The sequence below is a fragment of the Nipponia nippon genome, unplaced genomic scaffold (genome assembly GCF_047370975.1).
Source record: "Nipponia nippon isolate SJK-2023a ecotype South Korea unplaced genomic scaffold, ASM4737097v1 scaffold_5, whole genome shotgun sequence".
In the NCBI taxonomy this organism is placed as follows: domain Eukaryota; kingdom Metazoa; phylum Chordata; class Aves; order Pelecaniformes; family Threskiornithidae; genus Nipponia; species Nipponia nippon.
In genome coordinates, this window is record NW_028262369.1 from 75,251,950 (window position 1) to 75,279,567 (window position 27,618).

At 40.9% G+C, this 27,618-nt stretch overlaps 2 protein-coding genes across 3 annotated transcripts in view; one reads left to right on the forward strand and one right to left on the reverse strand.

Moving 5' to 3' along the window:
* Nucleotides 1-98: 98 nt before the first annotated feature.
* On the forward strand, nucleotides 99-26,741 carry NFE2L2 (NFE2 like bZIP transcription factor 2). 2 transcript variants are annotated; one of them, XM_087730230.1, is made up of 5 exons: nucleotides 99-276; nucleotides 20,896-21,165; nucleotides 21,320-21,415; nucleotides 22,079-22,258; nucleotides 24,316-26,741. In XM_087730230.1, the coding sequence occupies exons 1-5, from the start codon at nucleotides 247-249 to the stop codon at nucleotides 25,522-25,524; spliced, it is 1,785 nt and encodes a 594-aa protein (XP_087586356.1). In that variant the 5' UTR covers nucleotides 99-246; the 3' UTR covers nucleotides 25,525-26,741. The 2 variants fall into 2 exon arrangements, with proteins under 2 accessions (XP_087586356.1, XP_087586357.1); XM_087730231.1 differs by lacking the exon at nucleotides 99-276 and adding an exon at nucleotides 576-841.
* HNRNPA3 (heterogeneous nuclear ribonucleoprotein A3) overlaps nucleotides 17,263-27,618 on the reverse strand; it is a 30,896-nt gene continuing 20,540 nt past the window's right edge. Inside the window, exon 15 of the mRNA XM_087730245.1 lies at nucleotides 17,263-17,546. The gene's annotated coding sequence lies outside the window, so the exon portion shown is untranslated. The remainder of the gene's footprint in view (nucleotides 17,547-27,618) is intronic.

Consider the following 27,618-nt stretch of genomic DNA (forward strand, 5'->3'; position numbering starts at 1 on the left):
CGCCGAAGCACCGGGGCCGGGCGCCGTTCCCGGCACGGCGGCCGCCGCCGCTGCCGGGAAAGGAGCCGCCTCCGCGGGCTCCGGCAGCCGCTGAGTGGCTGGGCGGCGGCGGGGCGGAGCACGGGGGCGGCCGCTGGCCCGGCCCGGCCCGGGCCGCCTCCGTCCCAAACAGCGCCGGAGCGAGCGGGCAGGCGGTGCCGGGCCACCGCGCCGTACCGGCCTCCCCGTGGCCCCCGGCCCTGCGCGATGGAGATCGAGCTGCCCCCCGCCGCCCAGGTGAGAGCGCGGCCGGCGGGCGGGCGGGCGGGCGGGCAGGGGGCGCGGGAGCGGGGCCGGGGCGGTGGCGGTGGCACCCCCGCCCCCCGCAGGGCGCGGCCCGCTCGGGGGCCCGGGCGAGGGGCGGGGCGGCGCCACGTGCTCCGCCGGCCTCGTGACCGCCCGCCCCACCCCTGCGAAGGCGCTGAGTCATGGTGGGGGCGGGGCCGCGCTTCCGGGGCGGGGCCGCGGGGGCCCCCGCGGCGCCCCACCCCCCCCCGCCGCCGCGCCGCGCTGCGCTCCGCTCCGCCGGGGGGGCCGGGTCTGTTCCCGCCCGCGCCGGTGGCGGAAGGCCAGTCAGGGCCTCCGGGAGCCGCCTCTGCGGCAGCTGCCCGCTGCGGGCAGCCTCGGGCGGGGGCGGGGACAGGAGCAGGAGCTCGGAGGAGTCGGGCAGCGCGAGGGGGCCGGAGGCGGCTCCGGAGGGAGCGGCTGGGGAGGCGCCCGCCGCCCGAGGGGCTGCCCGCGCCTGGCGCAGCCTCGCCTCGCTGCCCCCGGCCTCTCCGTGCGCCTCTCGCTCCCTTCTCGGGTGAGTTACCGCCGTTTTCCTTCCGTTGCCGCGCGGCTGCCCCTCGCAGCTGCCCCGCCAGGGCCCTGTCCCCGCCGGCGACCGGCCGGCAGCAGCTGTTGCACAATCATGCACTCCCCGGGGCGGCCTCGGGCTTGGTTCGGCCTCGCAGGCGGCCCGCGGAGCCGCAGGCGGGGTGACCCCGGCGGCCGCGGCCTGGGCCGCAGGTGGGGGGCTGTGACCGGGGTGCCCCCTCGCCCCCCGCCCCCGCCTGCTGGGAGCCCCTCCGGCGGGCTTCGAGCGCAGCCCTTCTCTGGGGTTTCTACACAGGAGGAGGTGAAGGCCTGGTGGCCTCCTCCGAGGCAAATCTCTTGGAGGCTTAGCGGTGTCTGGATGCATTTGTGTTCTGTGCTCTTGTGCTACGAAACCTCTTCTCTAAAAGCCCGGGGAGGTTTGGTACTTTTGTATTGCAAGCTAATTGTACAAGAGTGGGGTGAATAACTGAAAACATAATTGAACTCCATTTTATATAATCATTACATGTCTCTCTTTGGCTTTTAAATGGAAAACATACCCTTATCCACTAGGTATTTGGCTTCAAGAAGTAATACTTGAAAGAATCTGGAGCTGTTTTAGTTCTTTCAATACTACAAATTTAAGACTCAAGAGTTTTGAGGCTCTTTCAGTGTATGTCAGTACACTATATGCTGCGCAAGAGAGTTGCTTTTAACGTCTGTCCATCCTTTAGGATATATAAGGGGGTACTTCCTACAGCTAATATTTCTTTAGCAGTGTTGGATATAGCTTTTTCTGTTCATTGAATGCTGTTGCTTTTCTGTCTTAGGCCACTCATAGCTCTGCCTGGCCCGTCTGTTTTTCTGGCCCCAGGTAGCGCAGCCGTGAGCTCCACCTTGCCTCCTCAGTTTCTTGGAAAACACTGCACTGAAAATCAGGCTCCTGGCCTGTGCTACGTAAACAACCTGTGAATTTCTTCTTGCCTATAGTATCCAGCTATGGCATTTTTGCTCTCATTTCTGAGAGAATCTTGACAGACTGATTCCTGTGTACCTGTGTTTGTACCTTCTTGCCCAAGCCACTGTGACTTCTCTGCCAGCAAACCTAGCTTTTGTTACTTGTTTGCCTACTTTGTCAAGCCCTTTCTACCAAGCCACCTGTTGCAATTTTGCTATCTGAGCTCAACAGCTGCTGGTTTTTTCTCTTGCAGACCTAGCCTGAGAAGGCACTGCATTTTTTAGATAGTAAATGATTACCATCTTTGACATATAGTTTTAAATGTATTTATTACATGGAAAATTCAAATACCCTTTCCCATAAAATATTCACTCAAAATGAGAGACAGGGAACACAGTCTTCGTTTAGCCCCGCAGATTTTGCAAGCCAGCAGATGGGAAGGGTGTGCACTTGTGCAAATACAGTACAAGCTCTTAGTCTTTTACGTGCCTGGTAGCAATTGTCATAACAGTAAAGGTGAATGTGAAGGGCTGGGATTGATCAAGCTCCTTAACCAGAATGTAAAATCGCCACTTTCTGCTACATACTTCTGTGGGAGTTAGCAGTGCTATTGCCTGCAATATTCTTGAAAAAAGTATTCCTTTGTTGTACCTCACTGCCTGGAAATAGGGTGCACCTCTGTATGCAGAGGTGAAATGGGATGTTGCCTATTACACTCTAACAACACAGACATCAAAACATCTGAAAAAAAAAGAATGCAATGGGACAAGTGTCAGGATGTTTCAAATGACATGCGAAAGCATCATATTCTCATAGTAGCTGTTCTCTTCAGTAAATTTGAAGTTATTGAAATGGTTGCTTGTAACCTTGTAAAACAGTTCAACAAGCTCATCAGTTATTACATTTTGAGCCTCACAACAAGAAGAGAGCAAAAAGAATTCATTTTCCAACACAAAGAATGAAGCTGTGGGTTGCCCTTAGACTGAAGTCAGACCAGCTGTAAAAACTGGCAAAACCAAGTAAGCAAATAATTGAATGCCTGTGTAAGAGTATGCTAGGGTTTTTCTATGTAGAGAACTGCCCTGAAGAGTCTCCAGCTCAATTAGTAGGATCGCTTCAGTCTAAAGGGCTTTAACGAGGAATTACACATACTTTTTTTTTTTTATTACATGCTGCATTAAATTGTCAAGTGAATGGGTTTATTTTTTATTCCCTAATGGCCTCTCATTTCCAAATGAGGTAGATTCTGCAGGCAAAGACAAATAAGTGCATTGCTCAGGCCTGGCAACAAGTCTTGGTGTTTGGTTTGCTTTGTTTCTTAATAGTGAGGTTTAATAACTCTGTTGAATAGGAATATCTGATCAAGATATCTGTAGAAATATCTATTCATCTATCTATGTATGTAGATAAATTTCAATATAAGAAAACATCCACATTTCTGAATATAATGTTATCTAAAATTATGGACAAGTTTGGAGGAAGTAGATGAGAGAGTATCACAAGCTCTGTCTTAAGTAAAAATGCATTTATTCTGACCCTCTCGGTTCTTTTGTCCTCACCTTGATATCAAGCTGCACTGATAGAGCTTTCTTTCCTTCAAAACTCACAAAAGAATATCTTTCAGTTAAGCCAGTGGTAGATGTAATGCAATGTAGTATATTTAGCTGAAATGAATGTAGATTAATAGGAACTGACCCTGTCAATCCCTTCAGGAGAACAGCTAATTAGGTATTATTGTTATTGTAGTAAATATCCATCATATGAACACTGTTCTATAGTTTGTCTTCAAAATGTGTGAAGAATTTACAATTATATCGGAAATGGATGAAAATGTAAGAAGTTGCCTCTGAAAATCCGGCTTGAAGAAGTTTGTGGTTAGGACTCAAAGTTGGAGAAGAGTTTGGCTTTGAAAGTTTGTTGGGAAATATTTGAAAGAGACCAAACTGGGACAAAAAAGAACATTCAGTGTACGCAGAGGGCAGCTGGATGATCTCGTGTGTTTTAAGGAACTTGAGACGTTTTTATAGCACTGTGTGGGTGGTTAGGAAGGTTAGTGTACACTTCCCGCTAATGTTCCTGGGCAAGAATAAGTTTTGGCTCTGTCCCTTACTTTTTTCTTTTTTCTTAATTGAAAAAATAAAGACTGTATAATACTTATCCTGAATAAGAATGCAGCAGGTTATGTATAATCCTGAAGGACAAGGATATTGTTAAAAATGTGTCAGATTATTGTATCTGTTGTTGCATCTCAATACCCTTTTGATTTCTTCTGATTTCTTTTCCTCAAGTTCTATATCTTAAATTTGCAAAGCAGAAAAATCTCTCTTTGATAGGTATTACTACTTTTGTGATCCTGACTGAAATGCCTGGAGCAACAGCATATTGAACATATTTATTTTGTAAAAGAAATCTCAGGTGCCTTTGTGGAATATGCTGGGCTTTGTGAGATGATGTTGAGGAACACTGGAGGTGGAAGGAACTAAGTGAAATAGTTGCCATTTACTTTCTCAGTAAAATCAATTCATACTATTTTTAAAATATTTTTCCTATGTAGCTGTAAAATTTTATTATATTTGGCCCTTCAGTAGACCAAACAAATTCCAAGACAGCAAAAGTTGTCAGAGTTTGTCACTGAAATTTTTTGGAGTGCATTAGAATTCTATAGGAGAGTGAGAGAGAGTCAATTGCAGGCCCAGAAAAGGGTGAGCTTAGGGGAGAAGGAGAAAATACAGAAAGTTCAGATGATGACGGTAAATGACACCAACTGTCCCCGTGCCTGTAACGCTGGATGTGTGCTTCATTGGAAAGAAGGCATTTATTTGATTTCTGTATCTAGAACACTGCTTCTTGCCTTTTTTTTCCCCTTTGAAATTATAAAGATAAGCTTTAAAATGATTAAACCATTCACTAAAATTAGACCATTTTGTTAAAGTGTGATGTACTTGCAATGATTGTGTTGGCTGAGGCTAGTGCAGTACAAGTCCAGGCAGTAACCCATCGGCATGAATTAAATATTAATCCCCTGCTGCTGTGCTTGAATAGCAGCCAGCAAAAAGTCCTCCAAAGTCTCTAGGTTAATCACCTAGTTAAAGTTTGTTTTGGCCTCCATCTCATTCCAACCCTAAGTAACCTATAACTTCAATATAGCACATTCCTAGAGAACTTGAAAGGGTTTGAAGTCTGTTCAGTTTTCTGATTGTGTTTTATACCGAAGTTGGACTTTGTGCCACAGAATACAGTTTAGGTGAAGGGAAAAGAATACAATGTGTTGGCCAGATTAATTCTTTTTCGGTAATAATATAGTTTAACTGGTTTTGGAAACACTTCATCTGCTACGTATGCAAGTCTTTCTACGTAGACCAATGAAAAGTCAGGTAGGAGAAGCTGGAAGTTATGACTTTGAATTCGTGCTATCCAAAGATGACTGATAAAACAGCGAACTGAAATCCTGCCCAGGATTGCTCAACAGTAATACTTTTATGGCATATTTGTTTTATTAAGGTAAACGATTAAACCAGCAACGCTATCTGTGGTGTATAAAACTGCATTAAACCATGGAAGGCTTATCTGAAACAGACACCGGCAAATACATTTCAAGTAAAGATAGGCATTGTGTACTTTTATCTTTCCTACCCAGTAACTGCTTTCTGTACAGGAAAAGCAAAGCTAGGGACAGTCACATATTAATTGGCAATAGTAAGAAGCTGATTGATCGTATAGCACTTGCGTTTTTCTAAAGTATAGGAACGGTATTACTACTCTGCAGCACGGTACTGAAGCAAGCACGGGGACAGCTCTGTCTCAGGATTTCTTTGTTTCAGTGATTTTTAGATAATTATTTCTTAATTTTTCTTTACCATCTTTTAAAATAAGGAGATAAAAAAATACATTCCCCAGCAGAGTATCTTGTTTTAATATTAGTTTAGTTTTATCTTGACATGCATAGCTCAATAGTGCCTGTTTCAAATGGAAGCAAAGTCTCTCAGAACCATACATTTAAATTAAATATTAATTTGGATAACCAAGCAGTCTGTAACAACATCAAGTAAAGATAAAAATGTTTAATCATTTGACTGCTTTGCAGAAGAGGGTTTGTCTTCATCTTACGAAGCATCGTCTGTTTTCCATCTTCAGTCATTTTGAATTCTTGGTGAAATATTTGCTCGGTTTTCTTTAACTGCCACATTGATTTTTGTAAAGTTACTTGTTGATACATGGGCTTTGTGTTTGGCTCTTAATTTCTACTTTAATATTCACTTTAAAAGGATTAATTCAAGTGTTTTGGTACGTTGATCATGGAGATGATGGAAAGCCAACAGGAGTTAGCAAGAGTGTTAATAACTCAGTTAAGTTAGCGTTGTTCTACCAGCAGAGCATCACCACTGCTCAGTGGTATATTAGTAATCCCTAGCACAAGCGCTAATTGGCAAGGCTGTAGTAGAATGGGTATAGCTTAAAATAGTACTTATGTGGGTGCAATTTATATACTACAGGTCTGGTTGAAGTTTTAATTATGTCAGTTTAGATTTCTGATTTTGGCCTGATTAGCTGCAGTTTTTATACTGGGAAGAAGGAATATAAAATAGTGTTTATTTTTAGCTAAATTATTTTGAAGGTGCTGTAAATGACTATTAATGTTTCCTGTCTTTACAGTTAAACTAAACCAAGTCAAGAAGTGTGTCTTTGCTGTTGATGCTATTGCAGTACTGAGAGAGTTGAGACCACCCAACCTTGTACTCGTCTTGCAAAGTCTTAAGATGTTTAGTCCAACTTCTGCAGTATTATTATGAACAATACAATTAAAAAAAGAGAAGAGAAAGGCAAAGAAAGTTCCTTTAAGTTTGATGTTGCAGCAACAAGTTATGTAAGACCAGTTTGCAGCCATCTCTTTCGAACCTTTTAAGGAAGTATCTTCTGTATGACTATGAAATACAAAGATACCAACTTTTCTCTCCTTGCCCCCACCTCTGTCTTGCAGTTTCAAAGTTTTATTGCTGTTTGCTGTATTGGTTTTACATGCTGTCTCTTGTAAGTATGAAAAAATCCACTCCTGGAGACTGCTTGCAAAACAAAGTTTGCATACTTGAGAAATTGACTCAGAAGGAGCTTGGTTGATAGCCTGCCTTTAAGAAGAGGTTTGTTTTATGATTAAGGGTGTGCGTATTTGCTGCGTTTGAAATTAATGCCCACTAAATGTTGAAGCAGTGATTTTTCTACAGCTGAGTTACGTGAAAAGCTGCTGTGACTTTGATCTGCTTCCTGCTCCGATCATCACTACTGTTTAGCCATAAAGAGCTATAATAGAAAGATGCTGGGGTGTTTTGTTTGAACCCCTGTGGTAAAATTAGTACCTCCCTACTTACTGCTGTAATTGGAGTGGAGCAATTCCTAAGCTGCTTGGGCTGTTGGAAGATCCTCGTTCAGCATTCCCAGGCAGCATGCGGGTCGATGCAGGTCTGCTGCTCTGAATGCTGCCGGCTCCCGTGCAACATGGACAATCTTTGTCTGCTCTGCAGCTGGCATTTGTGTTTTGTCCTGCTTGGGCCTGGACGCTCGGTCATTTCTTCTTTCTGTCTTCAGGAACTGTTTGGTTAAGTTATGTGCTGTTGGGTAAGAAGGCTGAATTCTCTCCTAAAACAGGGTATTTCCAGTTAGATTGCGTGCAGTTTTGTGATCAGATGATATGTTCTGCAGTCGGCTGGGTAGTAAAATGATGGGCAAAAGAGGGTGGCAGGGGTGGGTGGCTGGGCAGCTCTGAAGGTTGGTGCAGCTCAGCTCAGATGGGTAACAATTTTTAAGAAGCTTCATGGCTGGAAGGAGAACATGGAGACTTTAGTGGCAGAGGTCATGAGAGATGTGTCAATGGGAGTATTTCACCCCAGTTTGTTACACTAACGCTTGTCTTCACCGATATCGCAGAAGTAGTGACTGATACGTATGCACCAGTGCAGATAATATAGTCATGAAGTGTCCTTGGAACAAGCATACTGTAGGCTCTGGTGCGATCTTCTGTGAATTATTTGACATGAGGTGCAGAGACATATTTTCTGTTTCATAACATTGAATTATATTTGCACTTTTTTTTCGTACTGTAGATGAGTCTTGAGCAGGTCTGTGTCAGCTGAGGAATTTCTGGAAGATTGTCCCACTGATATTTGTAAAATAAATCAAACCTGAGTAAACTTGTGGAACAAGCAGGATTTAAGATACCTAAGGATGAAAATTAAAGTACTTCAGTAACAAAAATGGTACCATTAAAATAGCGTAATGTGATAAAATAGAACTTATATTTGAAACTAGGTTATAACTTCTGAGAGCTGGTCTTCCAAATTACTTAAATTGAATTCTTTGGCTATGGAAATGCTCGTCATGTTTAGGTGCCTCATAGCTGTGTATGCGGTAACAGAGAATTACAGCATGGTGACTTCTGATACTGTGCTTTCTAATTTGGTTTGAGTATTTGAACTAAATATTATTAGGTCAATTCTTCAACTAGTATAAATTGTGGTGACTCAGTGGAATGCTGTAGTTCTGTGGAATGTTTTCCAGCTTGATTTGTGATCCTTTATCATCTGCCACTTCAGGAATCTACTCTGCAACTACCACTCTCAGGAACCCTTGCTCAGCTGATAGCCAGTGTGAACATCTCTAGACATCTCTCATCTCTTGAAGTTTCTTTTTGCTGGCAAAATGAAGAATGGAAGCCAGATAAATAATGAAACTGTTAATGGAGTGTTTTAAACTATTCTGAAAAACTGTTACTAAGGTCAGAGCCATAGAATTAGTTTAAATTCAAAATGAAGCTTGGGATGAGAGTTTTTGATAAATTGTGTGTGTATGTGGCAGAGATGGTGAACAAGGTCTTAGAAAATGCAAGTAGTAATGACAGAATTAACAGTTCATAGCTGACTGAGAGTAGTGATTTACTCTAATGAGATCTCTGTCTCTCATTGTCTGAATTAACTATGCTATAGAGAATTTTTAGAATCTTGCAAGTTTTACTGATAACTTGCTATAATCTGATTTCTTCCAAGTATTTACTGAGGCATAAGGAAGTGTTTTGGTCAAAGGCAGAAAACTGTTTAAGATCCAAACCTGACATTTTCTTTGCATTCCGTGTTTCCTTATTTTACAAGAGATCATGTTATCCTTTTTACTCAACAAATTGATTCTAATTACATCTGGAAAGCAATAAAATCTTTTGTAATGTCTTCTACTAGAAAGATCAGCTGTAAATGCTAATTTTGGAAACAGTCTGCTAAATATACTGTACTGTAATATGCTTGAAAACCAGATAGCCTCCCCACAATATTTAATGTTTGTTCACCATCTTAACAAGCCTGGAGTATGTTTGCTGCTTATGGATAGAAGAGGTGTATTGAAATGTTTATTATTTGTGGCAAACAGTCTTGTTTTGGCCATCGTAGGTACTGGTAGAATGTGTGAGGGGACACACGTCAAGGATTGGCCTCTACTTTGATTTCTTAGGTACACCTCCCCATTTAATCAAAAGGCTGAAAGAGGCAGTCCTGTGATAATCAGCTGCACAGGCTGTGAGCCGGTGAGCCTCCTGCGTACTCCAAGGGGACAGACATGGAAGCCCCAAGGACAGTGGAGGGCAGTGGAAGCTTTTGATTTGGGTGGAAGGACACTATCACCAATGGTTGAGTTTTAGGAGTTTTGTTCTTTTGAGGATATCAAGAATTACTGCTTTTATATAATTTGGTAAGAGGTATAAAACCATTTACTTACTCTGGTTCATGCCTTGGAAGATGAATTAGCTCTTTTTGCTTTCAAAATTTATAAATCGAGTACTACACAGGACTTTAAAAAGTGGGGGCTGGATTGAACCACACAGACATAAAGCTTTACTTTTGTACGCAGTGTTGTTCAGTTCCTTAGTGGGTTTACCTTTTTTAAGCAAAAGCTGTCATTGTGTACAAAAATTGGCATGTGGACACCTGACATGTTGGCCCTTCTTGAGCTTTCTGGTTTAGTTGTTTAACTTTGCAGGAGCTTCAAGTGGAAGAGCTTCCTGAAACCCTTGTGGGGGTTGATGACTTTTAGAGGATTGCTTTTTGCTGAGAAATATGTGAATTACAAGTGTTTAAGAAAATGAGTAAAATCTATTTTTGCCTTGTTCTATGGAAAAACAGCTCATCATGTACCTTGGTGTGGCTGGAAGAAGGGGCAAAGCTCTACAAACTCCGTTCATGCAAATTAAGTAACGATTTCTATGACGTTTCATGTAAATTCAGGGAGAACATTTTTGGTCATCAGTGCACAGTTGAACGGTATTGTTATTTCCTGAAGCTTTTCTGTAGTATGTCATAGAATCATAGAATGGTTTGGGTTGGAAGGGACGTTTCAAGGTCACCTGGTCCAACCCCCCTGCAATGAGCAGGGACATCTTCAGCTAGATCAGGTTGCTCAGAGCCCCATCCAGCCTGACCTTGAATGTTTCCAGGGATGGGACATCTGCCACCTCTCTGGGCAACCTGTTCCAGTGTTTCACCACCCTCACTGTAAAACATTTCTTCCTTATATCTAGTCTAAATCTGCCCTCTTTTAGTTTAAAACCATTACGCCTTGTCCTATCGCAACAGGCCCTGTTAAAAAGTTTGTCCCATCTTTCTTACAAGCCCCCTTTAAGTATTGAAAGGCTGTGATAAGGTCTCCCTGGAGCCTTCTCTTCTCCAGGCGGAACAACCCCAACTCTCTCAGCCTGTCCTCATAGCAGAGGTGTTCCATCCCTCTGATCATTTTTGTGGCCTTCCTCTGGACCTGCTCCAATAGGTCCATGTCTTTCGTGTGCTGAGGACCCCAGAGCTGGTCGCAGTGTTCCAGGTGGGGTCTCACCAGCGAGGAGCAGAGGGGCAGGATCACCTCGCTGGACCTGTTGGCCACACTTCTCTTGATGCAGCGCAGGATATGGTTGGCCTTCTGGGCTGCGAGCGCACATTCCTGGCTCATGTCCAGCTTGTAGTCCACCAGTACCCCCAAGTCCTTCTTGGCAGGGCTGCTCTCAATCCCTTCATCTCCCAGCCTGTATTGATACTGGGGGTTGCCTCGACCCAGGTGCAGTCACTAAGGAGGGCTGTGCGTGGTGTCAAATAAACCATTTAACCATGAATTACTTGTGTGGAAAGATAGTGCCACCACAGTGAAAATTTGCCACACTGGGCCTGCCTTCCTCAAATCTGTTACGATCCTGTACTGTCCAGTGGTGAACAATTGAATAGCAATGTATTTTTGGCCTTTTTTCTGTTTTTTTTCTTCCTTTCCCCTTGTAGAAACTAAATAACCTTTCCAAGTGTATATGAACACTCAAAAAAAAAAAAAAATTAGACCCTGCTTATTTATTCGAAACTGTGCATGGACACTAAATTCCCAGCATTATCTATATAAATTGTGTAGTGAAAAGTGCACATTAATTGCAAGACTTTGATCCACAAAGGTATTTAACACCTGTGCCCCACAGACTGCAGTGGGAGGTGGGCACCTACATACTCTGCCAGATGTGGGCTGATGTATACAGAACACATCACAGCTGGCCACCTCTGGAACAAACTGTATTCCCTGCAATACAACCGTATTTTTAAGCTTTTAGTCTAAGATAGTACTTCTAGGGTGATGAGGTGTTTGTGTGGCGAGTTCTCTGAGTTTGAAAGCATCTTTACTCTTTCTTTGTCAGCTCAGCTTGGAAGCATGGAAGAATTTCCTTGGTGCAGCCTTCTGGAGTAGATGTCTGTGTTACTGAAGGAGGGCTGATGGATGTGTCTTGGCAGGACAGTTAGTGAACCTCATTGCTTTCTCACCCACACAATTATTCCAGTTGCTTGCCATTGTAGTTTGGCCTACGAACAACAACAACAATGTAAGTTGCTTGTGAGATCAGTGAAGTGAAACTTGGTGAGACATTCTTCTTGTAATACTAGAGCACGCAGTTTCCACAGCCAGGCTGTAGTGCAGCTGTAATGACCCATCCAATGCCTGTCGCTATAACTTGCCCAGCCATCAGCAAAACCACAGCTAAAAACTGGAATCTACAATAAGATCCCAGTACAGTGAAAATGTGTGGTTCAAGAAAGATTCTAAATAATCCTGGAGAATACTTCGAGCCGCAAACAAGCACAATGTTTTCCTGTTTGGTTTGAAACACGCTTTTCCAAAAAGGGTGTAATCCTGATGAAATCAAAATAGTGGCTAATAGGTTATAACCCAAGGTGAATACAACATAATAAATATGTTATTTGCGGTTTTGTTAGGTTCTTTTCTCTGTTTCTATGTTCATCTTTTCTTGCTTCCTGATTTCTTTCATTGGACATAAGAGCATGCTATAATTCGATGGGATTGTGTTTCCCAGATGACTGAGCCATTATTATAAATAAATCCTCTTGTAGATAAACTAATGAGTAGCCTGTGGCAATGTCCGCATACAGTACATGCCTGGCTGGGTACAGCTGGATAGCTTGAAGATAATCATTTAACAGGTAATTGTTTTTCAACTACTGTAGGTTCAATATATAAAATGAATTGGGACACAAAGGCTTTTGTATTCCTATGGTTAAAAGATCGGCAGTATTTTCAGATGCTGTATATTTTTTATATTATTTGTCTACATGTAGGGTAAGGATTTTTGTTGTATAAATGATAAAATTCAATAAATGTCAAATTTCTTATGATGCAGTTTTAACTTGGGAGGAAAAAAAAAAAAACAAACACAAAGCTATTAAGACCAGCTTTTCCTGAAATGAAGTAGACTTCTGTCTGAGATGGCTGCTATTTGAATACTTTTCAAAATGGAGTTAAGAGGTGCAGTACCTGGTGATTAGACAACAGCTAGAAAGTCAGCCACAACAGAATCACTCAGTTTACTTGCTGGGGCAACACAGCAGCGTTTTGTTGATGTATCAAGCATGTAAAAACAAATAGACTAACCCACTCTTTTATGAAACAATCCCATGTTTTTGCCAGCTGCCCAGTTTCATTATGCAACTTGTGTAATAGATTGTAACTTGAATACATATTAACTTTGTGTGCTTATTGACTTAATTTTGTAATGCTGCTGATGCAAGATAGAGTAAAGTAGCAGCATGTAAATTGCTCTGTTAAGCTGAGAGATTCAGAATTTGAGTAGAAGGGGCCACAACAGTTTTATACCAGCCAAATACAGTGAAATTTAGATTAACACAATATAATTAAGACGTAAAAGGGAAAAAGGAAGAATGAAACCCATCTAATGGAAACAGCAAAGGTCTGAAAACATGTAAGATTCATTGCTTTAGATACTGATGTTCCAGAAAGCACTCTGGGATGTCAAGAGATTTAGGACTAAGTCTGAAGAAGCTGGATGACGCCAGTGACCGTTTTTGGCTTTTGCCTAGCAGCCAGGGTAGCACTTGTAAATATGGGTATAGTTCAATTTCTTCAAGTATTCATTGGTATCAGCTCACAACAGTATCAGTATCTTCAAGTTCATTGGTATCAGCTCACAACATTAGACCTCACTCTGACTTTTCCTTTAGACTAAGGCAGAAATAGGGGAATTTGGAGCAGATACAATGCATGACATATTTGGCCATGAATACTAGAGAATGTTTTGAAAAATCAGATATTGTACAAAGAAAATAAGTACCCATGTCAGGTTTAAGACTTTTGCTTTTTGTAAGCCATGCAAATGAGACAGTGGGTTTCAGTTCTCCCCCCCCCCCCCTTTTTTTTTTTTTTAAAGATGCTGAGGCAGGATCAGTCTTCGGACCGTTCAGCCCCTGGAAACCACGTACTCTATATGAAATTCTATTATTTTAAACCTACCTTCTAAAATATGTATTGATTAAACAGTTTAGAAAAACAGCTACTTCTGGAATGTCTGAGATAGAGCACCAGTCTTCTGCAAAAAGATCTGCAGCACTGAGCAAGAATCCCCTGATCTCTTGTACCAGAAATGGTCACATCAAGGCAGACTGAATGGGGTGGGAAAAGGGTGTATATATATATGTATTTCTGACTTCAGAGATTAATGAGCCAGAGAGGAGACTGTCGCTCCTGCTGCTGTGCCGCAGGCTGGAAGGGAGGGCTGTGAGGCTCTCGCGCACGTTCAGCGTTTTAAGGAGTGGCATGGAGGTGAGGATTGGTTTCGCAGAAAGAGAAAACTGTTGTCAAAGTGAAGAAGAAAACTGCTCTTTCTGTTCCTCCTTTTCCTTCTCTTTGCTGTCTTTCTGATTGAGGGTGTTTTTCTTGACCTGCTGTTGTCTTGCTCTACTGTCAGCATTAGGATTTTGCAACTTTTGGAGTTGGAATGAAGTTAGTACATTAATGATCATAAACAGCCTACAACGGCTATTCTTTTACAGTTACATTCTTGCTCATTTTACATTCTTCGGCCTTAAAGAAACCTGTCTTTTAACTATTACTGGAGAATATACGAAGTACATGTTTTCCCTGGCAGTTTGGAAAGCTTGCTTGCCGTAGGATATGGGAAAACCATCATGTTGGGAGCTGTACAGATCTTACAGTCGTAGCCTTTGATACTGTTCCTGGAAGATGACGCTTCAGTTGAAATACATAAATCACCTCTCAGAGGAGTTATTTCTGGAGTGAGGGTTGGGAGAGTGGGTGGGTAGTGTCCAGAATTGCACTTGTAGGGGAAGGTTGTCCTTCCAGCCAGCCAGACCGTCTCTCCGTCTTTGTGAGAATAATGCCCTAGCAAGGCCTGTAGTGCAACTTTCTTAAGAATGCTGGACAATCCAGCCGTGGAGTTTTTCTATTAATCTAATTTATAAGAGTAGGTCCTGACAATTTGGTACTTATTAGGAGAGCCTGCTGGAATACAGCGGGAGGTACAATCTGGAAGATGAGCAGTATGTTAGGAGAAAACAGAGGCTAAACACTTTTAGCTAATGAAATACTAAGACTTCTGTTCCTGGCCTGGCAAAGCATTCTAGAGGTTTCTTTCTTCAGTAAGAAAATGAAATTTGTCTACAAACACATTTCAGGGACTGAGTTTATCTCGTATGTCTCTGTTGGGGCAGAAGAATGTCCCAAGACAGATGGTCAGCATTTTTCAACAGGCTTATTTATATAGACATGGAATGGAAATTCTCTTACAACAACAGTTCTTTATAGCTATGGCTTTCCAGCCCTTTTCGAGTCCTTTTTCAGGTAAGTTAGCCTTCCAGGGCTTAAAAAGAGTTTGCAGACCAAGATATTGGGCATCCAAAGACTCTTTAGGGCCAGGAAGAGCAAATAGGCATCAAGAAGCAGAAGTAGGCTGGCTCAGTGTCAAGACATACTGGTTCAGTGTCAGTCCAGTCACACCAGTAGTAAGTGGCACAGGTATGAAAGAAAAAAAGACACCCCCTCACACCCACCCAAGCACCCTGTTTCCTCCTAGATTGCCTGGAAGGTCTTGGTGAAGAATGTGGGACAGCAGGCAGCTCCACAGGGCAGTCAGGGATTTGGCCTTGCGCATTCACAAATCACAGGTTGCTGTCACATGGCTTTGTTTGACAGCTGGCTGTTCTGTCACATTTCCAAATCCTAAATCCACACATCTAAAATTGCTATTGTACCCCTCTGCCCTCCAGCATAAATAGTTTCTGCTATTCCCTTTTCCCCATTCTTATACGGGCTGTTGCTCGTTCAAATTTTTCATGTCCTCACTGACCCTTCCACATTCTTGAATTAACTTTTGTTCTTCAATTTCCAGTTGTAAGGGATTGAAAATTATGGGTCAGCTTTCAAAACTCAATTGTTTTTAAAAAGTTATGGTGCTGGGCTAACTTCATCTGCTTTCTGTGATTTCTCTGAAGCATAAGGCTTCTGTGTCCAGGATTTTTTTTTCTGAAATTATGAGTTGTAATTAAATAAGTAACTTACCTTGAAAAAGATGTAGAAAACAAACCACTAGTTTTGCTGATTTCAGAGATCATCTGAAAACATTGAATGATTTATAAATCATTCTTAAAACCTGCTTGAACAAAATCAGTTCCTCCTGAGGATAATGAGGGGAAGACATTCAGCTGTTGCTTCCACAGCCTGTGCTTTTTTTTTAAGTGGTAAGATGCTTCCAGCTCCTTCACTTGCACTTGCTTTATTACTTGGTCCCCTCCCTTTCATTCTTGCCTTGGAGTATCTCAGGTCCTCAATTCTCACTTCCCACGTTTTTTTTTGAATACAGCAAAAATTCAAGGTGCTTTTTGTTCATTCCTTTCACTTTCGGGAAAGTAAATAAAAATTGGGGGATACTTCGCGATTTCTCTTTCTGTGAATAAGCCGTAGGACTGTGTTCCTGCTGCTTGTAAAGGTTCCTGTCTGAGCTCCCCAGCTGGATGCGGTATCTATTGATTCTGTTGCTCTTTCATTTATTCCTGCTGGCATGTGAAATCTTTTCTCTTCTTGGAGTTAGGTGCTAATGGATCATGGGAAAGAAAAACAAATCCCTGTCTGGTGAGAGGTACTGCTAATGCTTTCTCAATTTATGTTGCAAAAGGCATGACTTTAAGAAGTAAATGTGCAAAACCCGCAGATGTGCTCTGTATTAAGGGGATAGCTAATAATGGGTTGAAAGTGCTGTCCGAGAGCACTTTCTGAGATTGTTTCTCTGGTGACACTTGGGCCACTGGATGTTTCCACTTCACCAGTGCTACCTGTAAATGGTTTATAGTCCGAACAAAACCAGTCAGGTAAACCAAACAGGGATGAAATGAAAGATTAGCATTTTGTTTAAAGCATGAAAGTCAGCCTATGAAAATAACATGAAAACAGGGTTTCTTGCCATTGTTTACCCTACTGCAAACATGTTTGCTTAGGAGCAATAAGAGTTAATTGTCAAACTTTACAATGTAGTCAGAGATTTTCTCATAAAATGTATAACAGACTCTGCCCAGATGGCAAATGCTGATATGTAAATCTAAAACATGAAAATTTCCATTGGGGGCCAGATGGTGGCTTAATGTGAATTGTTTAACATTTATGTTTATCTTATTAAAAGTGCCTTTATATGTCCAAACTAAGCTATCAATGTGGTTGGAAGAGCATATCACTAAATTAACAAAAAAAATCAAACCATGAGTACAAGGCACCTCCTGCTTACATGGATCATGGGAAAGCAACGCGTGTCCTTCTCTGTTGAAAGAAGTTCTTTCTCTGTCCACAAAATTGTGAAGAAAATATTATAAATAAAATCAAATCACTGTTTGTCTGCTTGGGAAAAATATTAAAAATATTAAAAACACATTATTTTCCGAGAAGTTAGAAACGCTGGACAACGGTAGTGCACACATTAAATACCGTAATGTACTTCCCCTCAAAATAGGCGTTGGTGTTCAGTGGGAAAGAGCTGAACTCTAGGCGAGGGGGAAGCATCGTGGCTGCAATCCCTCCCGGGCGCAGGTCCTTCCTCTGCAGGGGAGCCTGGCTCGTCCCGCGCCGCCTCTTGGCTTTGCCAAAACCGTCGTTTCCTCTGATGCAATTCAAGAAATTGCACAACGGAGGAAAGAACAAACGGGCACTTGTGGACTCCGTCATGTGAGGGACCGCTGGCGCCTTTACAGTAAATACATCTGATATTAAGGGAAGTGGTTAGCGTGGTTCCGAAGGGCAGCAACAAGCCCTGGGTCAGATGAGTCTTTCACAGGACTTTCCATGCACGTGCTCCAGTTTGGATGTGAATCCGTGCTCGCTCGTCCCTCCCAATGAATCTTTCTGAGACCAGCACATCGTGTTGAGGCATCTGAAAATTAGAGGGTACCTGATGCACAGGCAAGAAGTAAAATACCTTTTAATAGCTTTAGTTAAACACTCCAGGCTTCAAATACAGTTACTTTTTTGGTTGTTGCTTTCATAGTGGAAGGGGAAAAATACTTCAGTGGTAAACCTAAAATAGAGTTCCTGCCTGTGTCTGTGGATACCTCTATGTATGTGTGTGATAGTGTTCAGCAAGGCGCAGAAATAATTTAAAGAGGAAGGCTGTGGGGAGGCTGAAGGAACAAAATTGCAAAATATTTGCTTTAGACTGCAATTTTTTTAAATTTTTTTTTTTAGTTCTTTGCCATCACCTCATGCTGGGGGGTGTGATTCATTCCTTAGTGAATCACTGGTCAATATTGACTCCATTAACTTTGACCTGAGCTTTGGACTAATGCCCAGAATTTTTTTTTTGTCTTGAAAAGGGCAGTATTACTAAAAGCATTGGTTGAAATTATAGCTAAGTGATAAATGGCAGGTTAATATTTAGATCAGTGTGCTGTTTGATGATATTACATATTAGCGTATTGAACAGAAGAACACTTCCTCCATGCAACCCATTCATGTGAAGAGTAATTACTTGACTTGTTATTCGAAGTTAAGGTTAATACTGCTGTATTTACATAGAACTTTTCAAATTGAAAATAGCAGGGCTCTTTTCCAGTTATATGGTGATAATTAAAAAAACCCACACCCTTTTAGTTTTAAGTGCCACAAACACAACAACTAAATAAAATAAAAAAGGTGCTCCTGACAAGCATCTCTCTCCAGGGTAGAGCACAACACTGTTTAGCAAAGCTCAGCCCTTTGCCCTTGAAATATGCCCTTGATATGGTCCCTTGAAAAATGGTGGCAGGAGCCAATCAATGCTGTCATATTTCTTAAACAACAGCCCAAGATCCTGGAAATCCTGAAAACCATGCAAGCATATTCATTCAAAAAATAATCCTGCTTGCTGAATTGATTGCTGCACACACAGCAGCAGAGGTGGCGTACAGCCGCAGCATGTTTTTTGGCCAGCTTATGTCTTTGGAGATCTCTCATCCCACAAACAAGTCGGCACCCAAAGCTGCTACTTTTGATAATGAATATAGCCAGTAGTACGGCTGAAAGATTTAATAGCTGTACCTTAAGTTTTTGGACTAAGGCTACATGTTTTTTCTTCAGGAAAACATGTTATGCCTTCTGTACCTCTTTTTTTTTTGATCACTTTTGTTTTTCATGATTTAAACTGAAACTGAGCACCAGTTCTGCTATTTTTGTGCTGTAGTCTGTTGCAACTCAGGGAGGAAAATAGCTCTGTTAATGCACAGCATCGTGCATTATACACACAAAAAAACCCTTTTGAGTCACATTTTTGATGGTGCCTTGTAAATGAATAATTCAGAAGTGAGCCCTAAAATCCAGATCCTGCAGTTTTATCCAGAACATATTGCAAATGCTCTGAAACTAGGAAACAGTTTCGAATCTGCTGCAGAAGGAGACAGTGAGCAGCTGGTAAACTGCTGGCCCTTAATGAAGCTATACCATATTGCAATATCTCCAATTACTGCAGAACTTAATTAGTTCGTTTTACCCTGCCAATCTGGAGAGACCAAACATTGTCTTGGGCAGCCACTGTAATTGTTTCAGCTTCTTCATTGCTGGCCATTAAAGCTGAGTTTGGTCTCTCCCAGCAAGGTATATTAAATATGTCTTAGATTTGGGAATGCCTGCATTGTGTTACACACAGATATTTTATGTAATTGCCTGATTTTAGGGAAAAGTAATTTTTTTTAGTAACTGGTAGAAGTAGTTCATGCAACGTATAAATATGAGTGTTAATGGCATAGCATTTTTAACAAAGAAATGAGAATACTGAATTGGTTTGTTCAAATGTGGACTTCCCCTAAAGCTTTTTCCCATAGCTGTTGTACAGAAGTGATCATTTTGAATGTTAACGTGACTTGGCCTTCAGGTTACTTTGCTTCTCTATATGAAAATAGTCTTTAGAGATAAGGGAATGTTTTAATTTGATATGATGGCAAAATAAATGTATCTTGGGTGTAGAACTGCTAACTGAATCCGTGAAGTTCTGTTTACATGAAATGTAGTGTTTGGTATATTATTTGCTGTGTGCTAGCCTGATGAGAATGCCCAACACGGAACATTATTTTTGTGTGCTGCTGCTAAAGTGTAATTTTAAGAATAATGAAACATGCCATAAAAACCAAAACTCCCAGGCACCAGCTAGAAATTGTTGGCATTTACCCATCTGACAAATGTGGCTACTAAGCATTAAAATTCTGTATCAGCTGACATACAAATTGATGTTTTGAGTGTTAGGTTTTCTGCACAGAAGAAAATAGTCTGAACTTCAGCCCTTAAAAATATTGAATATTTGAACAGTAAAAAACTAAAACAATCCACTAACCTCTTCCCCCCCCAAAAAAAACCCTTATGCAATAAATTAAAAGAAATCATAGCCAAATCAAATAATATTAACTGGTGGTTTTTCCCTAAATAGCAGAGTTTAATTTGTCTTCTGAAACACTACAGACGCAAGGGGTGGATGATTTCCAAGAAATTTAGGCCATTGTAAGCTCTCCGATAACGATTGACTCTGTGATGAGCCAGATTAACAAAATTTGAGACCTGTTGACCTCTAGTTTATACTCAGCTGCTCCAAACCAACTGCACTTAGAACATCAACTTAGACTAAGCCTTAAATTACATTTTTTTAGTAATAGTTTTAATAATTGCGTTTAGTGCTACAGTGATGTAGTGTCACTTGGTGACTTTGAAACCAGGTTATCCTCCAACTCTGAAGCCCTGTTCTGCTGATCTTTAAGATTAATACTTAAGACCAGGATGGAACATAAACATTTTAAAATACATTTTGCAGTATGGCTATTATAGTTACTTCAGACAGCCCCCGTCATGTTTTTAGTCAGCTTTTACAGCTTTGTAAGCTCATCTGAAAAAAACTTACGTGGGCAAACTTTTCAATTTCTGTTCTTTTCTCCTAAAAATTACTTAATAATTCATTCTATAGCTTCATGTTTTCTATGAGCTAACTTAGGAAAGAAGAATTTATTTATCCTCTGGCTAGTTCATGTATTACCTTACCAGTTGCAACAAATTCTTCGTTTCTATGAGCCTGTGTGCAGGCCACAGCAACCAAACCATCAGTTCACACACTTCAGAAAGGTCGTGTAGAACCATATTTTATTTAGATAATTTTGTAGGCTTAAGAGAATAAGCCTCAGTTACATGAGTCTACCTGTTTAATAAAGAAATTAAAAGTTTTGCTATTGTTCTAAACCAGTTTTGCTGGGGAGTACGCTTGCTTAAAAAAAGCATTTCTATTACAGGACATGAACTTGATTGACATCCTTTGGAGGCAAGATATAGACCTTGGGGCAAGGCGTGAAGTTTTTGATTTTAGTCAACGACAGAAGGAGTATGAACTCGAGAAACAGAAGAAACTTGAAAAGGAAAGACAAGAGCAGCTCCAGAAAGAGCAGGAGAAAGCCTTGCTGGCTCAGCTGGAGTTAGATGAAGAGACAGGTGAATTTGTTCCTGTTCAGCCAGCTCAGCGCATTCAGTCAGAAAATACTGGGCCACCAATCGGTTTCTCACAGGTAAACTCTAATATATGTGTTTAAACCTTTTTCCATTCACAGGAAGACATCATGTTAGTGGTTACCTAAAATGAATTTGCATTCGTTGCTGTAATGGAAGATTCTTCAGTTATTCAAAGCTGCAGTAACATTTTTTCATAACTTTCCTATTTAGACCCCACAGACTTCAAAACCAGAAGCAGAGGCCTTGTCCTTTGATGACTGCATGCAGCTCTTGGCAGAAGCATTCCCGTTTATAGACGACAATGAGGTAAAAATGCTCAATACAGCGGTTTCACAGGTGCTCTTCTAGGGGATCGGTTTCATGTCTTCTCTTACTAAGATTAGTCTTCAGCATAATGTTAATTTGCGATATCATTTGAGTTTTGTCCTCAAGTTGACTCCAAGTGGAGTAAAGCAGTGTAGTAGGCTTGAACTAGGGCTGTGTCTGGAGGGAGTGGAATGGTACTCTTGTGTGGAATGGCCAGGATTCAGTGTATAACGCCAGCTGATGGCGACCATTCCACTTCCTGCAAATAACGGGAGTGGACTTGGTCAGTTTGTTACAGTGAGCTTAGTGTAGCTCTCTGGAGTTAGTGCGTTTGAGTCGCTTTATTTCCATGTGCTGACCCAGACTATTTGATGTGTAAGGATAAGCCCTTCGCCAGCCAGTTTCTAGGTTCTTTTTTTAATATGAAAATACCTTTCATGGGAATATTTCTGTATTATCCCATTGTTTACAAAAAATGCTTTTGTTAAGAAATACCTGTCTGTCTGTTCTGCAGAAATGGTAGAACACCAAAAAACAGATTTTTGCTTTGGAAAATTCAAAGTTGGTTTTTTTGAGTGGGGTGTTTTTATGTGGGTGGGGTTTTTTGTTATTGTTTTGTTTGGGTTTTTAAATTTTTTTTCTTTTTTTTTTTTAACACTCCAGGCTTCTTCAGCTGCATTTCAGTCACTGGTTCCTGCTCAGATCAATAGCAACTCAGTCTTCATTTCCTCTGATCAAACTCAGCCACCTGAATCACCTGTTCTAGTTCAACTTACTGATGCAGAGAATATGCAGAACATAGAGCAAGTTTGGGAAGAATTACTGTCCCTTCCAGAGTTACAGGTAAAGGTTTAGTATGATAAGCACCTGAAAAAAATAGCGTATTTTGGAAGAGTATGGTATTTTGGAGAATGCAGTACAATACCATCTTAACAGATGGTGATTATTACTATCATACTGGATTCTACAACTGCCGGGTGTCTATAACTCAATATCAGCTTTAATTTTTTAAAAATAATATATTGAAAAACATGGAGGAGGAATGAAATTAGTTTTTTATCAGAAGGCCTTAATGAAACTCAGTCTGACTTCCCAATCGGAACCTCCCCGTGTTTAGCAAATCCTTGTTTGCCTCTGTATGCAACTTGTTACAACATGATCATAGTTGAAATTTCAGCTGCTTAAAATGGACACTTCTGAATTATGGATCTGCGACAGGAATTGTTTCCACAAGCATTATTGTAAATGGGTTTTTTGCAGTGTCTGATTGTGTGAATCATTTATGGTTACTTTTGCATTCAACTTTTATCTAAGGAAAAGGTTTTGTACAGATGATAATAGAACATATATTTAGATACATAGAGGAGTCAGATATAGTTATATAACTACTGTTTATATATATTCAGTAAGAACTAATTATGTAATGTACATGAACCGAATCTTTCAAAGGAACAAAAAAATCACTTTGCTATATTTCTAAATTGTGCATTACATAGGACATCTAGGTTTTTTTTTTCTTCTATCCTTATGTTTCTATTTATATTTTCCTTAAATTTGATTATAAAATCGAGTAAATTTTATTTTCAAATATGTTACTGTAGAACATCATCATGCTTCAGCATGATATTGCTCTACTTTATGCTGTTAACACAAGACATGGATGCTCAGTGGAATGCCTGTAAACCCGAATCATATTTAAAAAAAAAAAATGTTTGCGGGAACGGTGTTTTTGCTGCCACTCTACATTTTCCCTTTGTCTTTTTATATTTTTCAAAATTTTCCTAGTTTCCTAATCTTTACTGCTGTGGTAGGCTTAAAAGCCCCACATAAGTAACAAGGGCAATTGGCTGTGAAGGGGCAGCAGTGATGCTGAAAATACACTAAGAAACCGAACCACAATTATCTAGTGCAGTAATTCTGAATAGTAATTGAATAATCTTCTGAAAGAAGTGAGATAATTAAATTGAGGGCATCGCCCTTAATGAATTATGTTTGAAGAAAAGAAAAAGAAGAGCTTTTGTATTTAAAACCTTAGCTTAAGCCTCGAACGATCTCTTGTTAAATAATCAGTGTGTGGTCCCTTCTTAAGAGAAACAGAATCGTTTTGGTAATTACCTAATTCTTTGGGGACAGCAGGCACACTTATTTCAGCTTCAGTTAAGAAGCTGCCACCCCGTTGGAAAGAACATTGGTCTTGTAGCCAATGAAAGCCCATCAGTGTAATAGTCCTCGACGCTCACACTGACGTTAGCCAGCTTAACTAAAAGTACGTGGGGTGAGTTAATGTTTGCAAGGCTTCGTGTTAGTACTCTTTTTGCTTCACCAAGAATTACATTTCTCTGCACTGAACAGCTGCTTCGTTCAATAAATCCTAAAAGAATCTTGTTTTTTGAGGAAGAGAAATCTATCACATAACATGAAATTAAGAGTGCTAAAAGTAATTGTTTGCTAGTAATGCTCATTAAGTCTCATTCAGTAATTTTACGTTTACTGTACTCATGCCATTCCTAGCAGTGCTGCTTGTGAGAAGCTCAGAGCTGGCAGCCCCAGGATCCCCACTAGCAATTTACCAGAACAGGAGGGCTTCGTGCAGCTTCCGTATAGCGTTGGAATGGGTCTCTTCGGCGTCTTGCTATGAGTTCGAGAGGCTCTGCTCTCTTAATCTAGATACCTTTGTCCAGAACAAGTTGCTTCGTAGTCTTGCTTAGGTATCAAGTCTTCTTCCTAGGTTTCCTCTCCGTAGTAAAAGTGTGTTGTAGTCATCTAGGTTACAGCAGTGTTGTAATACCTATTTTATGTGTGTGTTGATTGCTAAACTATTCAGTGTTTGTGGGTTATAGGAAAAGGTTTTATCAGTTGGAGATGTGTTGCTCAACTTCTCTCTTGCATTTCCCATGTAGTGTCTTAACATTGAAAATGATAACCTGGCTGAGGTGAGCACAATCACAAGCCCTGAAACCAAGCCAACAGAGATGCACAACAGCTACAATTACTACAGCTCATTACCCATCATGAGGAAAGATGTTAACTGCAGTCCAGATTTCCTGGATAGTATTGAGGGCCCCTTTTCCGGCATTTTGCCGCCAGAAGACACCAGCCAGCTGAGTGTGAACTCTTTAAATGACACATCCCCTTCAAACTCTGATTTCTGTGAGGATTTCTACACCACCTTTATTGACACAAAGGCAAACGGTGACACAGCAACGACAAACACTATCAGTCAATCACTTGCGGAAATTCTAAGTGAACCTATCGATCTTTCTGATTTCTCACTGTGTAAAGCTTTTAATGGCAACCACTCAGGACCCATACCAGAATGTAATGATTCTGACTCCGGTATTTCACTGAACGCAAGTTCTAGCGTAGCATCGCCCGAACACTCTGTTGAATCATCTGCCTATGGAGATAAGACTTTTGGTTGTAGCGATTCTGAAATGGACGACATGGATAGTGCTCCTGGAAGTGTGCCGCAGAGCAACGCTAGCGTGTACTCTTTGCAGTTCCAGGATCAAGTGTTTTCTTCTGTGGGGCCAAGCACTCAAACACCCAGTTTGCAGTGTACAAACACGCCAAAGAAAGAACCCCCTGCCGGTCCAGGCCACCCCAAAGCTCTGTTCACAAAAGATAAACCTTCCGGCTGCCTTGAAGCTCATCTCACGAGAGATGAGCAAAGAGCAAAAGCTCTGCAGATCCCTTTTCCTGTTGAAAAAATCATCAATCTGCCCGTTGATGACTTCAACGAAATGATGTCTAAGGAGCAGTTCAGTGAAGCCCAGCTTGCGCTTATTCGAGATATACGCAGGAGAGGCAAGAACAAAGTGGCTGCTCAAAATTGCCGTAAAAGAAAACTGGAAAATATAGTGGAACTGGAGCAAGACTTGAGTAACCTAAAAGATGAGAAAGAGAAATTGCTTAAGGAAAAAGGCGAGCATGACAAAAGCCTTCGTCAGATGAAAAAGCAACTAACCACCTTATACCTTGAGGTCTTCAGCATGCTACGTGATGAAGATGGAAAGTCTTACTCTCCTAGTGAATATTCACTGCAGCAAACTAGAGATGGCAATGTCTTTCTTGTTCCCAAAAGCAAGAAGTCAGAGACTAAACTTTGAAGGGCAGCACAGCTGGCTACTGTTCTCCGAGTTATTATTTTTGTATCATTATCCTGATAGTTTTTACTGTGGGGTGAAATGCAGAATTAGGTAATATTTTTCAAGCAATTCTATGCAATGATAATTTTAAAGTTAATAATTAGTTTATGGAAGATGCAAGTTTAATAGTGTAATGCAGGTGGGCATATGCAAAATTTGTAATCTCACTTTTATATCAGATGTTTCCTTCTTAGAGCACCACTTTGACTAGTTTCCATATACATGTAAATATAAAGATACCATATTTATATACTGTTCCTATCTCTTGTTATATTAATGGATTTGAGATATATATATATATAAATGATTTTAGCCTTCTAAATATAATTTCTTGCAAGACAAACAGTATGGCTTCTGATACTTTTTTATAAATATGCAATAGCGTTTGTTTCCCATTTTTCTTACACATTTATACTTGCTTTATGTTTAATATATTGTTTTAATTTAGTATAAAAGTTGATACCTAGTGTTTGATTTGATTTATCAGTTCATTAAACTTTTGTTTTAACTCTACTTCATCCACATTTGTTTCCCTAAAGAAGGGAAATCCTCACTAGCTTTCCCCGGCTAAGGCTTCATGGAACAAATACGCTACATAACCAGAGATGTATCACACAGCATTGTCAGCATTACCAACGCTTTGTTCAGCGTAATTTTAACAGCCGTTTGGAAGGACTGTATAACACAGTGAAGTTTCAAGTCTATGCTAAGTTTACATAATTTTTGTTTTGCTCTTTGAACACTACTTAAATTCACGATGAGATCTTTCCTCCAAAGGCATTTAAAATATGTTAGTTAAGACATTGTCAGCATTACGCATTTTTCCAACTAAAAACTCTGTACGCTTTTGAGTTATTGTGCTAGAAATGCACCGCCTGTCTCGTCGCAGCGAGCATCGGTTGTCGCTGCTGTTGCTGCGGCGCTTGTGGCAGAAGGCGTGCTAACTGCCAGCCAACGGCGCTGCTTGGAGCTGTGCTCAATTAGCCGAAAAGCATTGTGGAGTTTAAGTTATGATTTATAAGAGAATAAAAATTGGGCAAATAAATAGCGTTGGTTTGTTTACTCTTCAAATGGACTTATTGTACTTGATCATTGTGGACTGTTTGAATACAGAAAATGCATAATTTGTAATTTGAAATACACCTATTGATCTGAACATTAAAAACCGTATCATCTTCTTTTATCTTCCCTATGAACCTTTAAAAGGCACGTTTAATCGGAAATGTTTTTTCTGCCACTGATGCTCTATATCATTCTAGGAATATTTGGTCTATTACAATATAATATAACTTCATTTAGTACAGTAAACACCAAGTTGTTTTGCCAGACCTTATGGTACGTTTTTTTTAAAAGAAGGAACTGGAGATACTGAAAAAGGGTAGAGTAGGACCCACAAAGATTGTTTAATAATGCTGCAGGGAAAAGGGTTTAAAGAGGGACATCAGATTAGGAAAGCAGCCTTCTCTTAGCTCACTATTCACAAAGTTAGAGTAATGCTAAATAGAATGATGCGGTTGTTGGTGAATTCGGTCTTGAGATTTTTATTTCCGAAACTTTTTAACTGTGCTGGAGTTGCATATCTGGCAGAAAGCATCTCCTCTCATGGCCGGCCATGAAAGCCAAAGGAACAATTTTAGATTATCCTAATCCCAGTTCCAGACTCTATCACTTTTTATGGACCCTCTGAGCATCCTCAAAAAAAAAAAAAAAAGGCGCAAAGGGGAACTACAGAAAGCGGTCGTTCTATGCAGGATGCTGTGGTCTCCAGGTTTTGGCTGTTCTCTGCTGTTTGCTGCTGTCCTACAGCTCTCCGGGGGCTCCAAGCCCTCTCACCTGAATGGCGTTAACTAGCTTGGAGCCCATGATTATGTAGGTACTGGTTTTGGTTTTCCCCGTATGCACAGAATTTCAGATGCTATTTTATTGTCCAGCTGGTTACAGTACTATCAGTGTGACTCTTCACAATCAGCTTTCGTTGTTATTACCCCAAATAATTTTTTATTTCCCATCTTTGCCACCTCGTCATTCATCTTCCTGTTAACTCATTTACCGGTT

Coding starts and splice junctions, on each gene's coding strand:
- NFE2L2 (XM_087730230.1), top strand. CDS start 247: ATGGAGATCGAGCTGCCCCCCGCCGCCCAG. Junction 277..20,895: donor AGCTGCCCCCCGCCGCCCAG/GTGAGAGCGCGG, acceptor TTTCTATTACAG/GACATGAACTTGATTGACAT. Junction 21,416..22,078: donor CGTTTATAGACGACAATGAG/GTAAAAATGCTC, acceptor TTAACACTCCAG/GCTTCTTCAGCTGCATTTCA.